Genomic DNA, 18,920 nt, shown 5'->3' with positions numbered 1-18,920 from the left:
CCCTTTCCGCTTCCGGTTGACTGGAGCTGGACTTCAAAAGTTGTCCACACCGTCGCAGCGATGGGGAAGTCCGATTTTCTTACCCCCAAGGCTATCGCCAACAGGATTAAATCCAAGGGGCTTCAGAAGCTTCGCTGGTATTGCCAGATGTGCCAGAAGCAGTGCCGGGATGAGGTAAGGGAGCCTGGGATGGCTCATCTCCCCAGTGCCCGCATCCTGTCTTGGCACAAGAACGAGGGGCTAGGAAAGATTTTGCAGCTCTCGAGGAAATTATCTTACTCAAGCTATTGGAAAACCGGAGCGTACCGGCGCACCGGCAATAACTATAATGACAATAACAATTCTGTCTTAATGCTGCTTGGAAGAGGAACAGACTACGTGGGAATCATACCTCTTTTGGGGATCAGATGAAAAAGGAATAAGCTCTTCCACATTATTTGTTTATTCATTCTACTTATTTAGCAGTCGTCTGTTAATAAGCATTATTAATAAGCATGACACACTGAGCATGTACAGTGTGTCAAACTCAGAATAATATTGTGATTAGGGTTATGAACTACGGAGTCAGACTGTCAGAATTTTAGTCTAGCTGCGCCCTTTACTAGCTGTGTGATTCTAGCCTGTTTATTCTTTATTTCTCATTAAGCAAGACAAACAAGCAAACAAATAAACCAAACCCACCCTATAGGACAAAGTAGAGTTTCTGAGACCGCAAATATTTTTGCGCAAACAGGTAGGAGCAGCTTGGTGGCTTTGAAATGCAGACCTTGGCTAGCAGCCTAGTTCCTAACTCACAGCGCCACCAGGGTTCCTTTTTATTTCTCTCTTTTTTTTTTTCTATTTAAATCAAAATTAGTTTTCCACAAAATTAAAGTCACAGAAACTAATGTAATGAACATCCATCCATATATCCATGACCCAGGTTTAAAATATTTTCTCATATTTCCTTTTTCAGTGTATTACAAATATCAGGACATTTCACGTCTAAATATTTGATTATGTTTTTATATATAACCACACTATATCATCACGTTTAAGAAATTATAACTAAAAAATGCTTTATGTTTACGTTTCTGCAGTTAACCCACATAAATATTTGATTATGTTTTTATACATAACCACAATATATCATCATGTTTAAGAAATTATAACTAAAAAATGCTTTATGTTTACGTTTCTGCAGTTAACCCACAAATGTTTTAAAAGCTGTTATTTTATCCCTTCCCCGAAACAAATAACTAATAGCCAATCAAAAGTCATGAATTGATTTTTTTAGGACTTTAATTCTCTTTAAATACAGAGCATAGCACTTACTTCTTCACACACACACCCACACTTTTTAATTTCCTGTGATATTGACTAGTTTGCTTGACATTGACTGATTAATTGCTCTGAAGCATTCTCATTTTCTATGTTGAAATGCTTCCTTGAGGCTGGATTTTGGCTTCTTTCTCTAACTCTTGTGGAAGAACCCACTGCCATGGAGTTGATTCCAACTGCCAGTGAACTGTCCCATAGGGTTTCAGAGACTGTAAATCTTTGCAGTAGCAGACAGCCTCATCTTTCTCCTGAGGGGTGGCTAGTGGTTTCTCACCATGGATGTTTCAGTTACCTGCCCAGTACTTCACCCACTGTGCCTCTTAACTCTTTGTTTCTTTCAATTGGAGCTTGTATCTAATGGCTTGGCTAGATTCAGGATTAACATTTGTGGGGAGAATACGTCATAGATGGTCCTGTGTATTTCATATTGTATCCTATAAAGAAGTTCATAATACTGTGTAAAATTGACATTAATAAGATGATAGCCTTTAATGTTATAAAAGTAATGCTTTCTCCCATGTGAGAGTATTAGTGGAATCATGCCAATATATCTATCTGCACATCAACTTTTCGCCTGTTTGTTTTAGCATCCTTATCTGATTCACGTATTTCATAGTTGTTGTTAGGTGCTGTGGAATCGGTACCTACTCATAGCGATCCTACCGCACAGCAGAAGGAAGTGTTTATTTTTCTGCCTCCATTATTCTTTGTATATTCGTTACTCTCTAGCATTCCTTTTTAGAAATGAGCTTTTTCTATTAACTAGGCCTGATAGCGTAGTGGTTACGAGTCAGGCTGCTAACCTTCAGGCCAGCAGTTTGAATCGTGGGAGAAAGATGAGGCTTTCTGCTCTTGTAAAGATTTACAACCCTGAAACGCAGGGTGGCTATGACTTGGAACCGACTCCACAGCACACCACCACCAGAGCTATTTTGGAGCCCCTGGAGTGGTGCTGTAGGATAAGCACCGGACTATATGGCTGGTTTTAATCACAAAGTTGTTAGTTCAAACTCACCAGTTGTTCTCCTTGGAAACCCTATACAGGGTTGCTGTGAGTTGTAACTGACTCTATGGTATGTAACAACCACAAGGACTATTTTGGATGACTAAAGATTTGGAAACCGCTCTAAGCAAGATACAATGTTGAAATCATGTTTTAGAGCAGTTCTACTGTGTTACACAGGAGGTTGGCATGAATCAGAATCAACTCAATGCAATGGGTTTTGTTTTTGATTTCTTCAGTAGCAGTAGGAGCCCTGGTGACACAGTGGTTAAAGTTCTTGGCTTGCTAATTGAAAGGTTAGCAGTTCAAACCCACCAGCTGCTATTTGGGAGAAAAATGTGACAGTCTACTTCTGTAAAGATTGACAGCATTGGAAACCCTGTGAGGCAGTTTTACTCTCCCCTAAGATTTACAGCCTCAGAAACACTGTACAGGTTGGAACCAACTCCATGGCACATAACCACCACCGTCGTGTTGCTGTAAGTTGCAATTGATTCAGTGTCAGTGGGTTTGGCTTTGGTTTTCACTAGTGATATAAATGAAAAATATGCCTCTTCATCTATAGTCCCCCTTTCAATTAACAAGCACTAACATAGTCCCACTTAATCAAGCTAGAAATCAGTACAGTCATCCTAGATTTCGCCTTCTCATTAAATTTAGCCAAAAAGTCTGCTGCTTTTTTAATATCTCGTGCCCAGCCCCTCTGTTCAGTCCCCCATGGCTTTTCTCGGCTACGGAAGCCTCCAGGCGTTTCTTCTGCGGCTTTGCTGAGTTCAAGCCACCAACCTTTAAGTTAGCTGTTGTGTGTTGTTTAGTACCGTCGAGAGTCATTCTGACCCATAGTGATCCTGTGTAGGGTTTCTCAGGAGCAGTTGGTGATCTTGAACCACCGACCTTGCAGTTCAAACGACTATACAGTTCGGCGCATGAATCCACAGCGCCACACCATTGGTATCACAATTCACATTTTCCACCTAGGAAATCTTGCTAATTGACAATGAGGTTCAAATATTAAGCAGATGATGCTAAGTTAGAGCTTTTGTTTTTTTTAAATAAAACCATCTGAAGAAGATACAAATGTTTTGTGTTTACTATGAGGTTTATGTAGTGTGCAACTGTGCACTTTGAAAACTGAAGTGAAGCAGAGGAAACTGAGTGAAATCGCTTCTATATAGGGGTTCATGAATGGCACATTTTACTTCTTTGTAGTTCTCCTAGGAGTGTGCACCACACTCTCTATGAAGTAAGTATGTTCTCAATGGGAAGTTGTTAAATAAAGTAAAAAACATTAAATGCATTCTTCTACTGTTATGCCCAATAATGTTTCTTACTAATGTTTGTTTCTTGAAGCAGGATTTTGCTGTCTCTGTAATCTTAAGGATTATTCTTTAATTAGTACTGTTACAAAGCTCAACTCCATAAGAAGTAAAAAATAAAACAAAACAAAACTGTCAGGGTATTTACAGTTAGAGGACATAGTGATTTGCTTATTTAAAAAAAAAAAAAATTATCACCAAAGAGCAGCTTTTAGGATTTAAATTCTATTTAGAGCTCATTATGATGACCTAAATCAGAATTTAACTATAATCTTTACATTTTTGTAGAATGGCTTTAAGTGTCATTGTATGTCGGAATCTCATCAGAGACAACTATTGCTGGCTTCAGAAAATCCTCAGCAATTTATGGATTATTTTTCAGAGTAAGTAACTTAAATATATCCTTATATCGTAAGTTTTATTCAGTTGGACATTTAATACATGCTTAATTTATATATAAGATGCTCTCTTATTTCTTGAATGTAGCATACTCACTATATTTTCTCTGGATTCAAATGTTCTCTTCTTTTACCAGTTTATTATAGTATGAAATTATTTCAAAAGTGTTTTTCACAGTGTAGTCTTTTCTTCCTTCTACTTGAAAAATACTAAATTACCACTCTGAAACAAAGTAAAGGAGTTATAGTTAAGAGCAGCCTTTGCAGTCAGACTGTTACATGCTATCCAGTCAGTTCCAACTCATAAGACACCCTGTGTTATAACAAAACAAAGTGTTGCCTGGCCCTGCACCATCCTCACAATCATTGCCATGTTTGAGCCCATTGTTGCAGCCGCTTTGTCAATCCATCTTGCTCACATCCTCCCTCTTTTCCAGTGATGCTCTACTTTACCTGCTTAATCTAGGCTCCTCTACTTTTTTTTTTTTTTTACTTTTTATTGTGAATTGAAGGAAGGTTAATGGACAAGATCATCAGCTTTACATTCAACAAATCCTAGCCTTGTTTCATCTCAGTGATTCCCATCCCTTCCCTGTAACAACAGTTATCCTACTTCCACCCTGTGGCTTGCTTCCCTTTACATCTTATATTTCACAAATGAACAAAGCAAAAATATTTGATGTATATGTACAAAACTAAACAAAACATATATATTCATTTAAATGTTCTAAGGGCATATTCTGCAAGCCAGCCTCTTGCCTGCAGGCACACAGCCTTACTCAGTCCATGCACCTAGAGGCTGAAGCTCTCTTTCTCTCCTTGCCATTTAGGCTCCTAAAACTAGGGAGCTCTCCCAAAGTCTGTGTGACATTGTACCCTCTTTCTAATAATGCTTTTTTCACCTAAAGTTTATATGAATATTTAAAGAATTAATTATTTAAAAGTGCCGAGGGCAGCGCTTAGTGCTCAGTTAACACTGGCTGTTAGTTTTTATTGCTGCTATCATCCACTCTTTCCAAGCGTTTTGTTTTCTGTTTGTAGCATCATGCAAGCATGCGCCATTCATTTTGGATTCACTGACTTAAGCAGATCTTCTAAATAAATGGTGACACATTGTATTTTAAAATATCCTAAAATGCGGTTCATTTATTAATAATACTGATCTAATCATAAACATCTTTAAGCATTGGGAACACACAGTGGCAGATGTTAGTTTCCCCCAAATTTTAGTTTTTGCTTGAAAACTCAGCTTTCATCATTATACAAAGAACAAATACTGTCAGTTACTTTTCCTTGATATGACAGATGTGAGAAAATATCTACTAAATATTCAAGTCAAAATAACTGTACTTTATATATATCAGCCATTCTTTCAGATAAAAATGGTGATTAGAGAAAAAAAGTAGTTCAGCTCACACCTTAAACAGTTGTACAGGTAGGTGTGTGTTTCCTCAAAAACATCGTACAGCTACAGAAATGATTGATGTATCAATCTTATTTCATGACAGAATATCAGAAAGATGTGTATTAATAAAAGTGATAGTTTTCACTGCTTCCTCAGAAACATTGTAGATTAAACTAGTATTGATTTTTATTATGTGTACATGGCAGTGAAGAATGTACTGGCTTACCAGTACGGTTTGGAACTGCTACTTTGATTTGTGTGAAGACGCTAGCAGGATTATTATTATTATTATTATTGTGAATTGAGGGAAGGTTTACAGACAAGTTCATCAGTTTTACATTCAACAAATTAGACACTTTGTTTCATCTAATGATTGTAATTCCCTCCGTGTAACAGTAGTTTTCCTGCTTCCTCCCTGTGTTTACCCTAGTGCAAATGCCCTCTTTCAAACAATGTATTTGTGGGATACATAAACATACATATGCCACTCTTCCTCCCTTACCATTTAGCCTGAAGACATTAGCAGTTTTTTTCTCTCCATTGATTTTGCACCATCAGTGTAAAAAAGTAAAAAATTAAAATAAAAAAATTTACTATGACTCACCTAAAATCATTTTGAATGCTACATTTGGAGAATATTGTTCTGACATAACCTCACTACATTCAGTGTCTTTTTTCCACCTCTTCTTCGTTCCTCAGTTCAGTGCATTCTGACTTCTGTTTACGTCAGACTACTGAAGAATCCTTCATGACTTTTTCTGTCTTCATTTTCCTTGATCTTTCTAGAGTGAAAAGTACTGTTAACTCTTTTTTTTTTTTTTAACTTTTTATTGTGAATTGCATGCAGTCTTACAGAATAGGTCTTCAGCTCCACATTCAACAAATCATACACTTCATGTCATCACAACGATTGCAGTCCCTTCCAGGTACCATCAGTTAACAGTATTTATTGCTATTCACTTTCCCTCTTGCACTCGTCCCTGTGTCTCCCATGACCTTCATCTTTCTTCTGCCAACCTCCCTCTTGTATATTGCCTTCCCCATCACCCACTTGGAGTCCTGATGTAGTGCTATAGGGTAAGCACTGGACTACTAACCACAGGGTTGGCAGTTCAAACCCCCCAGCCACTCCTCAGAAACCCTATGCAAGGTCACAGTGAGTCGGGACCAACGTGACAGTACTTAACAACAACAGCTCTCTGTTAGTTGCTGTTAGGTGCCATTGAGTCGGTTCCAACCCATAGTGACCCTTTGTACAGCAGAATGAAACACTTACCAATCCTGTACCATCCTCACTGCTGCTGCCACTGTGCCAGTCCACCTCCTTGGGGATCTTCTTTTTCGCTGTTACTCTACTTTACCAAGCATAATGTGTATCTTCTACCCAGTGAATAATTTTCCCTTCCCTCCTACCCTGATAACCATCCTAAAGTGTTTCTTTTAGCAAGAAAACCTTTTCTTAACTTTTTAAACAGTATTGTTGTTATTAAACAGTGTTGTTGCTGTTAAATAGTGACCCTGTACAGGATTTCCAAGGAGCACCTGGTGAGTTTGAACTTCCGACCTTGTGCTTCACAGTCCCGTGCAGCACCAAACCAGGAGTAAGTGGTCTCATACAAGATTTGTCCTTTTGTGACTAATTTCGCTCAGCATAATGTCCTCCAGGAGTCCTGGTGTGGTGCTGAGGATATGCATTTGGCTGCAAGGTTGGCAGTTCAGACTAATCAGCCATTCTGTAGAAGCCCTGTTCAGGGCCGATATGGGTCGGAACTGACTCGAAGGCACATAACAACAACAAAAACTTCTTCCAGGTTTATCCATGTTATGAGATATTTTGCAGATTCATCATTATATCATTATTCTTCAATGTTACATAATATTCCATTGTGTATACCAAAGTTTGTATCCATTCTGCAACTCTCTCTCTCTTGGAGTCCTGGTGTGGTGCTGTGAGTTAATGTGCTGGACTGCAAAGTCAGTTTAAACTGCAAGGTTGGTGGTTCAGGCTCACCAGTTGCTCCTCGGAAACCCTGTACAGGGTCGTTATGGGTCAGAATTGACTTGACAGCACTTAACAACAACAGCAACAACTCTCTCTCTTGACTTACACATTTAGTCCATTTCCATTCAGTGTAAATTCCTGTAATTTCTGTTTATCTTAGTATGTCCTGATTTCACAGTTGTATTAGAGGGATAGCTTTTCTGGGTATATGACTCTTGGTTGGCAGTTTTTATTCCTTCAGCATTTTCTATATGTCATCTCATTGCCTTGCCTGCTTGGTTTCTGTTGAGAAAACAGAACCTAGTCTTATTGTGTTCTCCTTTGAAAGTAATTTCATTTTTCCTCAGCTACTCAGGATGTTTTCCTTGTCTTTGGCTTTGGCAAGTTTGATTATGGTATGTCTTCATGATTTTCTTTTTTGGGTCTATCCTGTTTGGGGTTCATCTAGCTTCTTGAATGCTAATATTCTTGTCTTCCATGATGTTAGGAAAGTTTTCTTTCAGCAACTCTTCAATGATGTTAAGAATGTTTTCTTTCAGCAATTTTCTACATGCTTTTTATTGTCTCTTCCTGTTCTTGAATTCTGATCACCTGTAAGTTATTCCTCTTCACGGTGTTCCACGTAAACCTTAAGCTTTCTTTGAATTTTTTCGTAGATTGTGCTTATAGCTTACTAGTATTTAGATATTTTTCTTCAAGGTTACTAATTCGGGGTCCATTACTTTGAATCTACTTCCTTGTCCTTTCAATGTATTGTACATTTCTGAAATCCTAGTATTAATCTTCTGGATTCCTATTTGCAGGTTTTTTTTTTTTAAGTTTTTATTGTGAATTGAGTGATAGTTTACATAGGGGAACATCAGTTTTACATTCATCCTATTGTGTTTGTTTTACTGCAATGATTACAATCGTATTTATTTCATTGCAATGATTACAGTCCTCTGCATGCTTGATCATTCTCATTCAACAGTATTTGCTTGTATTCCCTCTGTGTTTTTTTTTTGTGGAGGAGTGGGGGCAGAGATGTGCACCAAAACACTCAGGAATATACAGTCATTCAAACAGCCAAAGGGTACACCCTGCAAGCCTGCCTCTTGGCCACCAGCACACATCCCCTCTCCCTCCATGAGTCTAGAGTCCTCAGCTGTTCCATCTCTCCATGTCATCATCTCTGCATCCATCTCTGGTGTCACCGCTCTGGGTAGAGTCCCACACTCCTCTCCCGCTCTTCTCACTTGATGGTCCCAGTGTCCTCTGCTCTGAGACTGTAAGATCAACCACTCACCCTTTTTTGGTACAAAAATTCTAGGATTTGTGTTTTTTCAAAATTTACGTTTTGCCTGTTTATTCTTGTAGTGTTTTCCTAAATTATTCTTAACTTTTTGCTTCTCAAGTGTTCTTGCTCTCCTTATATGTCAGTCCATTGAAGTTATCAAAATATCATTCTTTTGAATTCCTTTTGAGGTACTTCCATTACCTTTTCTTCCTCAGAAACGGTTTCTGGCCCTGCATCTTGGTCATTTGAGCTTCTCTCTTATTTCTTCGTATGAGCTAAAATCATCTTTGTCTCTGAGACATTTTTGTATGGCTGTATTTGTATTTAAGTAATTGTTTTATGGTGCTGTGTTCTTAGGCTATCGCCAACTGTTTCCTTGTGTGTGTGATTGGAGAAAGGAAGCATTTGCACCTTTTTCTGTTCATTGTATGTGCAGCTCAGTTTAGGTTAGGTTTGGCAGGTGTTGGCTGATGCCTGTAGTTGATCAGGTGGTATAGGAATGGATATTGGTTCTTATCCAGTGGGTGGAACTGTAGAGGTATAGTTGTGACTGATCTTTATCGGTATGGTTGCTGTCTCCCCTCGGGAGGGGCAACAAGTAAAAACACAGGAAAACACAGAACAAGCAAACAACAGAAAACAGAATATAATAAATGTGAACAAAGAAGTAAAAGTAGGCAGCAATAATAAAAAGACAATATAATAACTAATAAGAGAAAAGAAGAACAGGAAAATAGAGCAGTGCAAGGGAAAAATAAGAGAAAAGAAAAGGAAAAGAAAAAAAAAACACTTAAAAAAAGAGAGGGAAGATGAAAAGAGAGACTAGAAAGTAGTAAAGAAAAATTAAGCAAGAAAAGGAGAAGAGGGTAGAAATGAGAAATAGACAAGAAGGCAGAAAGATGAAAGTGGAGATTATTAGGTGCCATCAAGTCTGTTCTGACTCATAGTGACCCTGTGCACAACAGAACAAAACACTGCCAGGTTCCGCGCCATTCTGACAGACGTTGTTACGCTTGAGCCCATTACTGTTGCCATTGTGTCAGTCCATCTCGTGGGGGTTCTTCCTCTTTTTCACTGAACGTCAACTTTACTAAGCATGATGTCGATCTCCAGGGACTGGTCCCTCCTGATAGTATGTCAGAAGAATGAGAGGTGATTAAAGGAGCATCTGGCTGTATTTATTTCAACACAGATTTGTTTTTTCCTCTGGGAGCCCAGGCTACTTTCAATTTATATTTCAACACTATAACTCAAATGCATTAATTTTTCTATGGTTTTACTTATTCATTGTCAAACTTTTTTTTTTTTTTTTTGATAATAGAATCTTTTAATGGTTAAAAAATAGTAAAAAGAACTTTTAAACAATAAAATGAAAAGTTAAACCATTTTAATTTTTTTTTAAATGTTGTCAGTATATTTAGTTAAGACAAAGAATATTAAAACCATTTTCCCTAATAAAGCATAAAGAAGTTAATGAACAATTGTTAGAAATTATTTAGCAATATCATTGCAGACCCCTCATAAAAGATATAGAAAAGTCAATCTTTTTTTCTTGATTCTTCTTTTAGAAATGGCCATATCAACTTGTATACTATGTCAGGTTGGTCTTGTTGAAGCCAATGACTGGCTTCTGACAAAATAGTTAACCTGAAATAGTTTTTAACATAAACCTTTGTGACTTCAGCCATCTCAGCCTCCATAAATGCATCTCTCTCGCCCCACAGTAGTAGTGTTGGAGTGGTCACCATATGATGTTTGAGAGGCAGGCAGCTGAAGATATTACTGTAATGGTTAATCGGACCACTTAATGCTCCTGGCTGAGAAAAAACATAAATGTAAGCTTCAAGATCTTCTGTTGTTAACTGACATCCTTTTCTTCTGATGCCAGTGCTGTGACTGGTAAAGAGATGTTTCAAAGCCTTGAAATCATTTATTGAGAACATAAATTCTGGGAACCAGGGTATTTGGAAGAAGTAGTAATAGCTGGATTTGAACAGCTGGGCAGGGTGTCGTAAAATATATTCTGTAAATACATTTGGATGAGGAAAGTTAATAACAATAAGCTTCATCACCATTTCAGGATAACAGATGGCAATTAGCCAAGCAATCATGGCCCCCTAGTCATGGCCAATAAGAACACATTTGCTGTATCTTAGAAGGTTGGAAGGCTCACAGCTGGTGGAATTTGTGGCAGAAGCAAGAAATCTATTGCTTTCTAATCCGGAACGCTCAGCTGCTCCAGGAGCCGCCATCTTGGGTGAGCTCATTGTCAAACTTTTGCATACATGGGAGGCTATTGAAAATACCATGGGTTAGATCAGGCTCACCTTAGTCATTGAACTGGCATCTTTGCTCTTAAACACTTTAAAGAGTTCTTGTGCTGTAGATTTGCCTAATGCAATACATAGTTTACTCTCTTGACTACTACTTCTGTGAGTGTTGATAGTGGATCCAAGCAAAATGAAGTCTTTGTCAACTTCAAGATTTTCTCCATTAATCTTGATGTTATTTATTGGTCTAGTGGTGAGGATTTCTTTTTCTTTACATTGTGGTGCAACCCATACTGAAGGCTGTGGTCTTTGATCTTCACAGTAAGTATTTTGACTTCTCTTTGCTTTCAGCAATCAAGGTTGTATGTGTATCGCAGGTTGTTAATGAATCGTCATTCAATCCTAATGCCATGTTCTTTTTCATAGTATCCAGCTTTTCAGGTTATTTGCACAACATACAGATTGAATAAGTAGGGTGAAAAAAATACAACACTCACACACACTTTTCCTCATTTTAAATCACTCAGTGTCCTCTTAGTTTAAGTGACTGCCTCTTGGTCCGTGTACAGGTTCCTCATTAGGAATTAAGTCTTCTGGAATATCTATTCTTCACAATGTTATCCGTCACTTGTCATGATCCACACAGTTGAGAAACTTTGCATAGTCAATAAAGTACAGAAACATCTTTCTGGTATTCTCTGCTTTCAGCCAAGATTCACCTGACAGTAGTAATATCTCTCTTTTCACATCCTTGTCTAAATCTCTCTTAAACCTCTGGCAGCTCCCTGTCAATGTACTGTGGCAGCTGTTTCTGAATTATCTTTAGCAAAAATTTACCTGTATCTTATAATTAATGGTATTATTGTCTAATCATTTGTGCATTTTCTTGAGTCACTTCTCTTTGGAATGGGCACAAGTATGGATCTCTTCCAGTCAGTTGGGCAAGTAGCAGTCTTCCAAATTTCTTGGCATAGATGAGTGAGTTTCCAGAGTTACACCAGATTGTTGAAAGATTTTAATGTGTATTCCATCAATTTCCCGAACTTTGTCCTTTGTTAACACCTTCAGTATTATTGGCTTCTGATTATATGCTACTGCTTGAAATGATTAAAAAATGGACCATTTCTTTTTGTTACGGTGACTGTGTATTCCTTCCATGTTGTTTTGATGCTTTTTGCATCATTCAGTGTTTTTGCCCAAAGAATCCTTCAATAATTGCAAGTCGAGGCTTGGATTTTTTCTTCAGTTTCCTCAGCTTGAGAAATGCTGAGTATGTTTTTCTCCTTTTCTTTTCTTTTCTAACTCTAGGTCTTTGTACATTTCATTTTAAAACTTGACCTTGTCTTCTCAAGTTACCCTTTGAAATTTTTTGTTCAGCTCTTTTACCTCCTAATTTTTTCCATTTGCTTTAGGATCTCTAATGAACAAGTGTCAGAGTCTCTTCTGACATCTGTTTTGGTCTTTTCCTTCTTTCTTGTTTCCTTAATGACCTTTAGCTTTCTTCTGGTATGATCTTCTTAATGTCATCCTACAACTCTGTGGTCTTGGGTCAGAGTGTCTAATGCACCAACAAATCTGTTCTTGAGATGGTTTCTGAATTCAAATGGGATATGTTCAGGGTTATATTTTGTCTCTTGTGGACCTATTTTAATTTTCCTCAGCTTCACCCTGAGCTTGCATATGTTGTCCATATCTTATCATGATCCACACCCTTGAAAGCCTTTTCATAGTAGTCAATGAAGCACAGGTAAATTATCTTTCTGGTGTTCTCTGCTTTCAGCCCAAATCCATCTGACATCAGCAATGATATTCCTCGTTCCACGTCTCCGTCTGAATCCTTGGCTTGAACCTCTGTCAGTGTTTTCTTAATGACCTTTTGCTTTCTTCTTGTATGATGTTCTTGATGCCATTCCACAACTCTTCTGGTCTTTAGTCTTTAGTGTCTAATGTATCAAATCTGTTCTTCACCTTTAGCCGGAACTTGCATATGAGCAATTGATGGTCTGTTCCATAGTCGGCCCCTGACCTTATTTTGGCTGATAATATGGAGCTTTTCTACTGCCTCTTTCCACAGATATAGTCAGTTGTAGTCAATGTAGTCAAAAAGGCCATATTTTCAAAACTACTGAACCTTCTGTTTTGTTTCCAACTTTTGCATTCCAATCACCAGTAATTATCAATACATCTTGATTGCATATTTGATCAATTTCAGACTGTAGAAGTTGGTACAGTTCTTCAGTTTTGTCAGCTTTCGTGGTTGGTACATAAATTTGAATCATAGTGGTATTAACTGATCTTCCTTGTAGGCATATAGATATTATCCTATGACAGACAGCGTTGCACTTCAAGACAGATCTTGAACTTTTCTTTTTGATCATGAATCCAATCCCATTCCTCTTCAATTTGTCATTTTTGACATAGTAAATCATGTGATTGTCAGGTTCAAAATGGCCACTACCCGTCCATTTTAGTACACTAATGCTTAGGATATCAATGTTTATTGGTTCCATTTCATTTTTTGACAATTTCCAATTTTCCTAGTTTCATACTTCTAACATTCCATGTTCCAGTTATTAGTGAATGTTTATAGTGGTTTCTTTTCATTTTCAGTTGTGCCCATTAGCAAATGAAGGTCCCAAAGGCTTTTCTCCATTCCCATCATCAAGGTTAACTGTAGTTTGAGGAAGCAGCTCTTCACCAGTTAGTTGTATTTTGATTGCCTTCCAACTTGAGGGACTCATCTTCTGGCACTATAGCTGATGAAATTCTGGTGCTCTTCATCATGTCATAATATTCAACATTCTGGTACTACCTGACAGTGTGCCACTGTTATTCATAAGGTTTTCAGTGACTGAATAGTCAGAAGTAGTCCATCTCTCCTTCTTCCTAGTCTTGCTTAGTTTGGAAGCTTAGTTGAAACCTGTCCATTATGGATGACCCTACTAGTTTTTAAAATAACTGCTGGTATAGCTTCTGGTGCACAAGCCAACACCACATTATAACAAACTGACACACGAGTGGTGGAGATTGGGGTAGGGTTGCTGATTATGAAGTATCCTAGTAGTTTTATTCCATCCTGGAGGCTCTGTGGGTTTTGTAGATCTGGAGCACAGTTCACCTGAATCCAGGTGATGAAGTAACTCATTGGGCATGTGGCTCAGAACTCTCACAGAGCAGGGACTATGAGAAGGGGGTAGTAAATGAGAGTGGGAGCTAGTCTCACCTCTGTTATCTAGGACGGAGTGGGGAGCAAGAAGGAATCCCACCTTTTCTGTCACCGGTGTGAATTTACTCCTTTAGGCCACCATCTATCTGTATCTGCAAAGTGGCTTGTAAAAGTTTAGGGTGGCCACTCTGTGTCTGGCTGGCAGTCTCCTCCTTTCATGGCCTTTGCTCAGCTTCTTCTTCCATAGCTATTCCGTCCACTTCTCTAACCTTTCATTGGAAGCTCTGGGTCCAGGATTGCCCTCTATATGTTCCGTTTAATGTGCTGGACTGCAAGGTCAGTGTGAACCGCAAGATTGGTGGTACAAGCTCACTAGCCACTCCTTGGAAACTATACAGGGTCACTGACTTGATGGCACTTAACAACAGTCTTGGGTGCAGAGGGTCTGTACTGCCTTTCTACCTAACCTGCCATTTTACAAGAAGTGGGAAAATGCTGTTAACTCCTAATTAAAACACTTCTGTTCTTAATTTTCCTACTACTGCTCCTCTTGTGTTTATTTTCTACATTAACTCCTCTTACACTCCCTTAAATGTCAGAAAGTTCTAGGGTAAGAACTTCTCTTCATCTCAATTCCCACCAATCCATTTGTTGTCTCATCCTGTTAGCTGTAACCTTTATGTGTTGATAACTTATAAATCTTGATGCTCATTCTTTTTACTGATCTTGAGTGGTAGATTTTTTTTTCCCCTCCTGGACAGTTCTAATCTATGTCTTAAGGCCATCTCAAAGTCAGCATTTCTAAAGTGTAACTCAGTATTGTCTCCACCGAAGTTGATGGAGACTACAATTTGAGAATTACTGTTCTATATTGTCCATCAAAATTATTTTTTTGAATTACAGATTTTAACAAGTTTATTCTCAAACATAAGTTAATTCTCAAACGTAAGGCTTTCTTTCCCAATGCCTGTATAAAGCCCAACCTTCTTCAAATGACTAAAGGTACTTCAAAAAATTTTGCTAACCTTGTATTTTAACCACACCATCCCCTCGTTATTCTATTCTATCCCACTCTCATCCTTTTCTTTTTTTAACGATACAAGCATAGCTCATTTTTATTGTGCTTTGTTTTATTGTATGTCATGTTGTTGTTGTTAAGTGCCGTGGAGTCGGTTCCGACTCATAGCGACCCTGCACAGGGTTTCCAAGGCTGTAAATCTTTACGGGAGCAGAACGCCTCATCTTTCTCCCGCGGAACAGCTGGTAGTTTCGAACTGCTGACCTTGCAGTTCACAGCCTGATTCGTAACCACTACGCTCCCAGAGCTCCTGATTGTATGTCATAGATACTGTGAAATTTTTACAAATTGAAGTATTTGATACATAGATACTTGCGTAGAGCAAGTCTACACCATTTTTTGTAACAGTATGTGCTCATTTTGTGTTGGTGTCACATTTTGATAATTCTCAGACTAGAGTACAATATAATGTAGTCATAACTTTTATATGCACTGGGAATCCAAAAATTTCTTGTGACTTACTTTATTTTGATCTTCACTAAGTTGTGGTGGTCTAGAACCAAACCAGCAATGTTTGAGATTTGACTATAGTTTTCTTGTTAGTTGTCATGAATTGAATACTCAGAATAATAAGAGAGACACAAGGCTTTTTCTAGAAAAAGACAATGTAATGAATTGGGAAGAAAAGATCTTTGGATTCAGGCCTATGCCAGACTATAGTCTCTGGGTGGTGGTGGTTGTGTGCCATTGAGTCAGTTCCAACTCACAGTGACCCTGTAGGGTTTCTTTACTGCAACAGAAAGCCTCATCATTCTTATGCAGAGTGACTTGTGGTTAGCAGCACAATTTGTAACCCAGGATGCTACCAGGGCTCCTTAGTCCCTGGGTAGTACAAATGTTTACTGCTCTTGACCGCTCTAACCAAAAGGTTGGAGTTTCAACTAAACTCCAAGATGACTCCGATGAAAGGCCTGGAAATCTATTTTTAAAAAGCTAGGTAATGAAAACCTAATGAGGCACATTCTACTCTGTCTGACCCGCAGAGGATCACCATGAGTTAGAAACAACTTGACGACAACTTTTCTTTTTTTAATGCCAGACACTAACATTTATTAGCTGAGTTATCCTGGAAAATTGAAAACCTCTTTAGAAACCAGTTTTCTCGTTTTTAGTAATATTACTGCCTCATAAAATCTTCAAGACTCTTTATTATAATCTGGCTCACCATTATTTCTATGAATTTATTTTCTCCCTTGCTTAATTCTGGCATCCTTGCTGGTCTTTGATCATATAAACACCCATCTGCCTTGAACTTGCTGATTTCTATGCCTAAAACATTTTCCCATATAGCTTGTTCCCTCACTTCATTCTTTCACCTACTCTCAAATGTCACCTTAGCTTCACAAATGCCTTCTCTGCCAACCCAACCTAAAACTGTTACCACTTTCCACTTGCATTACCTCTCTCTTGTCCTGATATTATTTTATTTCATCTTTTTTTTTTTAAGATTTTATTGTGAATTGAGTGATAGTTTACCTTGGAGATCATCAGTTTTATACTAATCCTATCATATTTCGTTTCATTGCAATGACTACAGTCTCCTCCATGCATCATCATGCAACAGTATGATGATGCTTCTCTCATGTGTTTTTATCTGTCTTAATCGACAACACTTAACAACAACAACAACAACAACAACAACAAATCTTTAGCCAAATTAGTTTTATTGTCATTTTTCACATGAGTCTTCCTTTCATGTCTCTTTGCTTCTTTTCCTTCTTTACCCAGAAGCGCTATTAATTCTTTATGGTGGTAGTTGGTGGTTATGTGCCGTGGAGTCGGTTCCAACCCTTAGCAACCCTAAGGTTTCTGAGGCTTTAAATCTTTATGGGAGCCAAAAGCTTCATCTTTCTCCTGCGGGTCCATTGGTAGCTTCGAGTTGCTGAGCTTCAGAGTAGCGGCTAGACACATAGTCATTATGCTACCAGAGCAACTTATAATTTGTTGTTGTTGTTATGTACTGTGGAGTCGGTTCCGACTCATAGCGACCCTCTACAGGGTTTCCGAGGCTGTAAATCTTTACGGGATCAGAAAACCTCATATTTTTCCTGTGAAATAGCTGGTACTTTCGGACTGCTGCCCCTGAGGTTAGCAGCCTGATTCATAACCACTACCAGAGCTCCTTTTATACTTCATAGTGCCTGTATTTCAAGTTCAGAGATCTCCCTCAACTTTTTCTATGGTATTTTGGTACATTCTTTTTTCAGTTAGACTTCTACATTATTGCCTTTACTAGTTTATAACCTCTGTATTTTATTCACCTTTGTTTATATAACCTGGTGTTGTTACCAGAGTCACTCTGAAGGAGTTGCCAAAGCCATGTGGGTTGTAACAAAGGAAGGGTTTTTATTGTGTCGACATGTGCATCAGTGGATTTGTATCCAGAAACTGAGCCCCGTCTTCCTTGCTTGAGGATATTTTATAGAAAATAGGGGTGCATACATGAGTTCGTTTGGGATTGGTTAGCAGGGGTCTACAGCGAGACAGGGCTACCTGGGATTGACAGGTTCAAACATATGGTGGGGAAGGATGTGTGAGCATTCAAGTGAGCAGTTACAGAAGTGGAAGCAGGTAAAGAAGAGACACTGAAACTTGCTCTCCAGCATAGAGATGCTAAAGCAAATGGAAGAAAGGAGGAGGTCCAAGAGCTGAACAGAACATTTCAAAGGTCAGCTTGAGAAGAGAAAAAGCAAATATTACAACAAAATGTGCAAATATCTGGAGTCAGAAAACCAAAAAGGAAGAACACGCTCAGCATTTCTCAAGCTGGGAGAACTGAAGACAAAATTCAAGCCTCGATTTCTGCTATTCAAGGATTCTCTGGGCAAATTATTGAATGATGCAGAAAGCATCAAAAGAAGATGGAAAGAATACACCGAGTCACTGTACCAAAAGGAAATGGTTGATATTCAAACGTTTTAAGAGGTAGCATATGATCAGGAGCCAGTGATACTGAAGGAGGAGGTCCACAGTGCATTGAAGGAATTGTCAAAGAACAAGGCACCAGGAATTGATGGAATAAAAATTGAAATCTTTCGAGAAAGTGAGGCAGCACAGGATGCACTCACTCATCTCTGACAAAAAATTTGGAAGACAACTATCTAGCCGACTGATTGGAAGAGATCCATATTTATGCCCATTCCAAAGAGAGGTGATCCAATGGAATGCGGAAATCATCGGACAATCTCTTTTATATCCCATGCGAGTAGTGTTTTACTAAAGGTAATAAATACAGAAATGGCTGCAAGCACACATTGACAGAGAACTTCCAGAGGATCAAGCTGGATTCAGAAGAGGCCATGGAATGGGGTATATCATTGCTTGATGTTTGATAGATCTTGGCTGAAAGCAGAGAATATCAGAAAGATGTTTACCCGTGCTTTATTGAGTACTCTAAGGCTTTTGATTGTATAGGGCATGACAAGCTACGGACAACACTGTGAAGTATGAGTATTCCAGAACACTTAATTGTGCTCATGAGGACTCTACATGGACCAAGAGCAGTTGTTTGAAGAGAACATGAGAATACTGAATGGTTTCAAATTAAGAAAGGTGTGCGACAGGGTTGTATTCTTTTACCATACTTATTCAGCATGTATGCTGAGCTTGAGGACTAAGGTGTGCCTGACCCAAGCCATAGTATTTTCAGTAACCTCTTATGCATGCGAAAGCTTGGCAGTGAATAA

At 38.4% G+C, this 18,920-nt stretch overlaps 1 protein-coding gene and 1 pseudogene across 1 annotated transcript in view; one reads left to right on the top strand and one right to left on the bottom strand.

The window, feature by feature from the left end:
* Positions 1-55: 55 nt before the first annotated feature.
* KIN (KIN, antigenic determinant of recA protein homolog (mouse)) overlaps positions 56-18,920 on the top strand; it is a 43,907-nt gene continuing 25,042 nt past the window's right edge. Inside the window, exons 1-2 of the mRNA XM_006862745.1 lie at positions 56-174; positions 3,928-4,022. Of these exons, the coding sequence (XP_006862807.1) occupies positions 61-174; positions 3,928-4,022 (209 nt within the window). The 5' untranslated portion in view covers positions 56-60. The remainder of the gene's footprint in view (positions 175-3,927; positions 4,023-18,920) is intronic.
* On the bottom strand, positions 10,259-13,456 carry LOC102841335 (annotated as a pseudogene).

Source organism: Chrysochloris asiatica, unplaced genomic scaffold, assembly GCF_000296735.1.
Source record: "Chrysochloris asiatica unplaced genomic scaffold, ChrAsi1.0 scaffold00050, whole genome shotgun sequence".
Classification (NCBI taxonomy): domain Eukaryota; kingdom Metazoa; phylum Chordata; class Mammalia; order Afrosoricida; family Chrysochloridae; genus Chrysochloris; species Chrysochloris asiatica.
The sequence above is the reverse complement of the archived record's forward strand: the minus strand, read 5'-3'. Positions and strand labels throughout refer to the sequence as shown.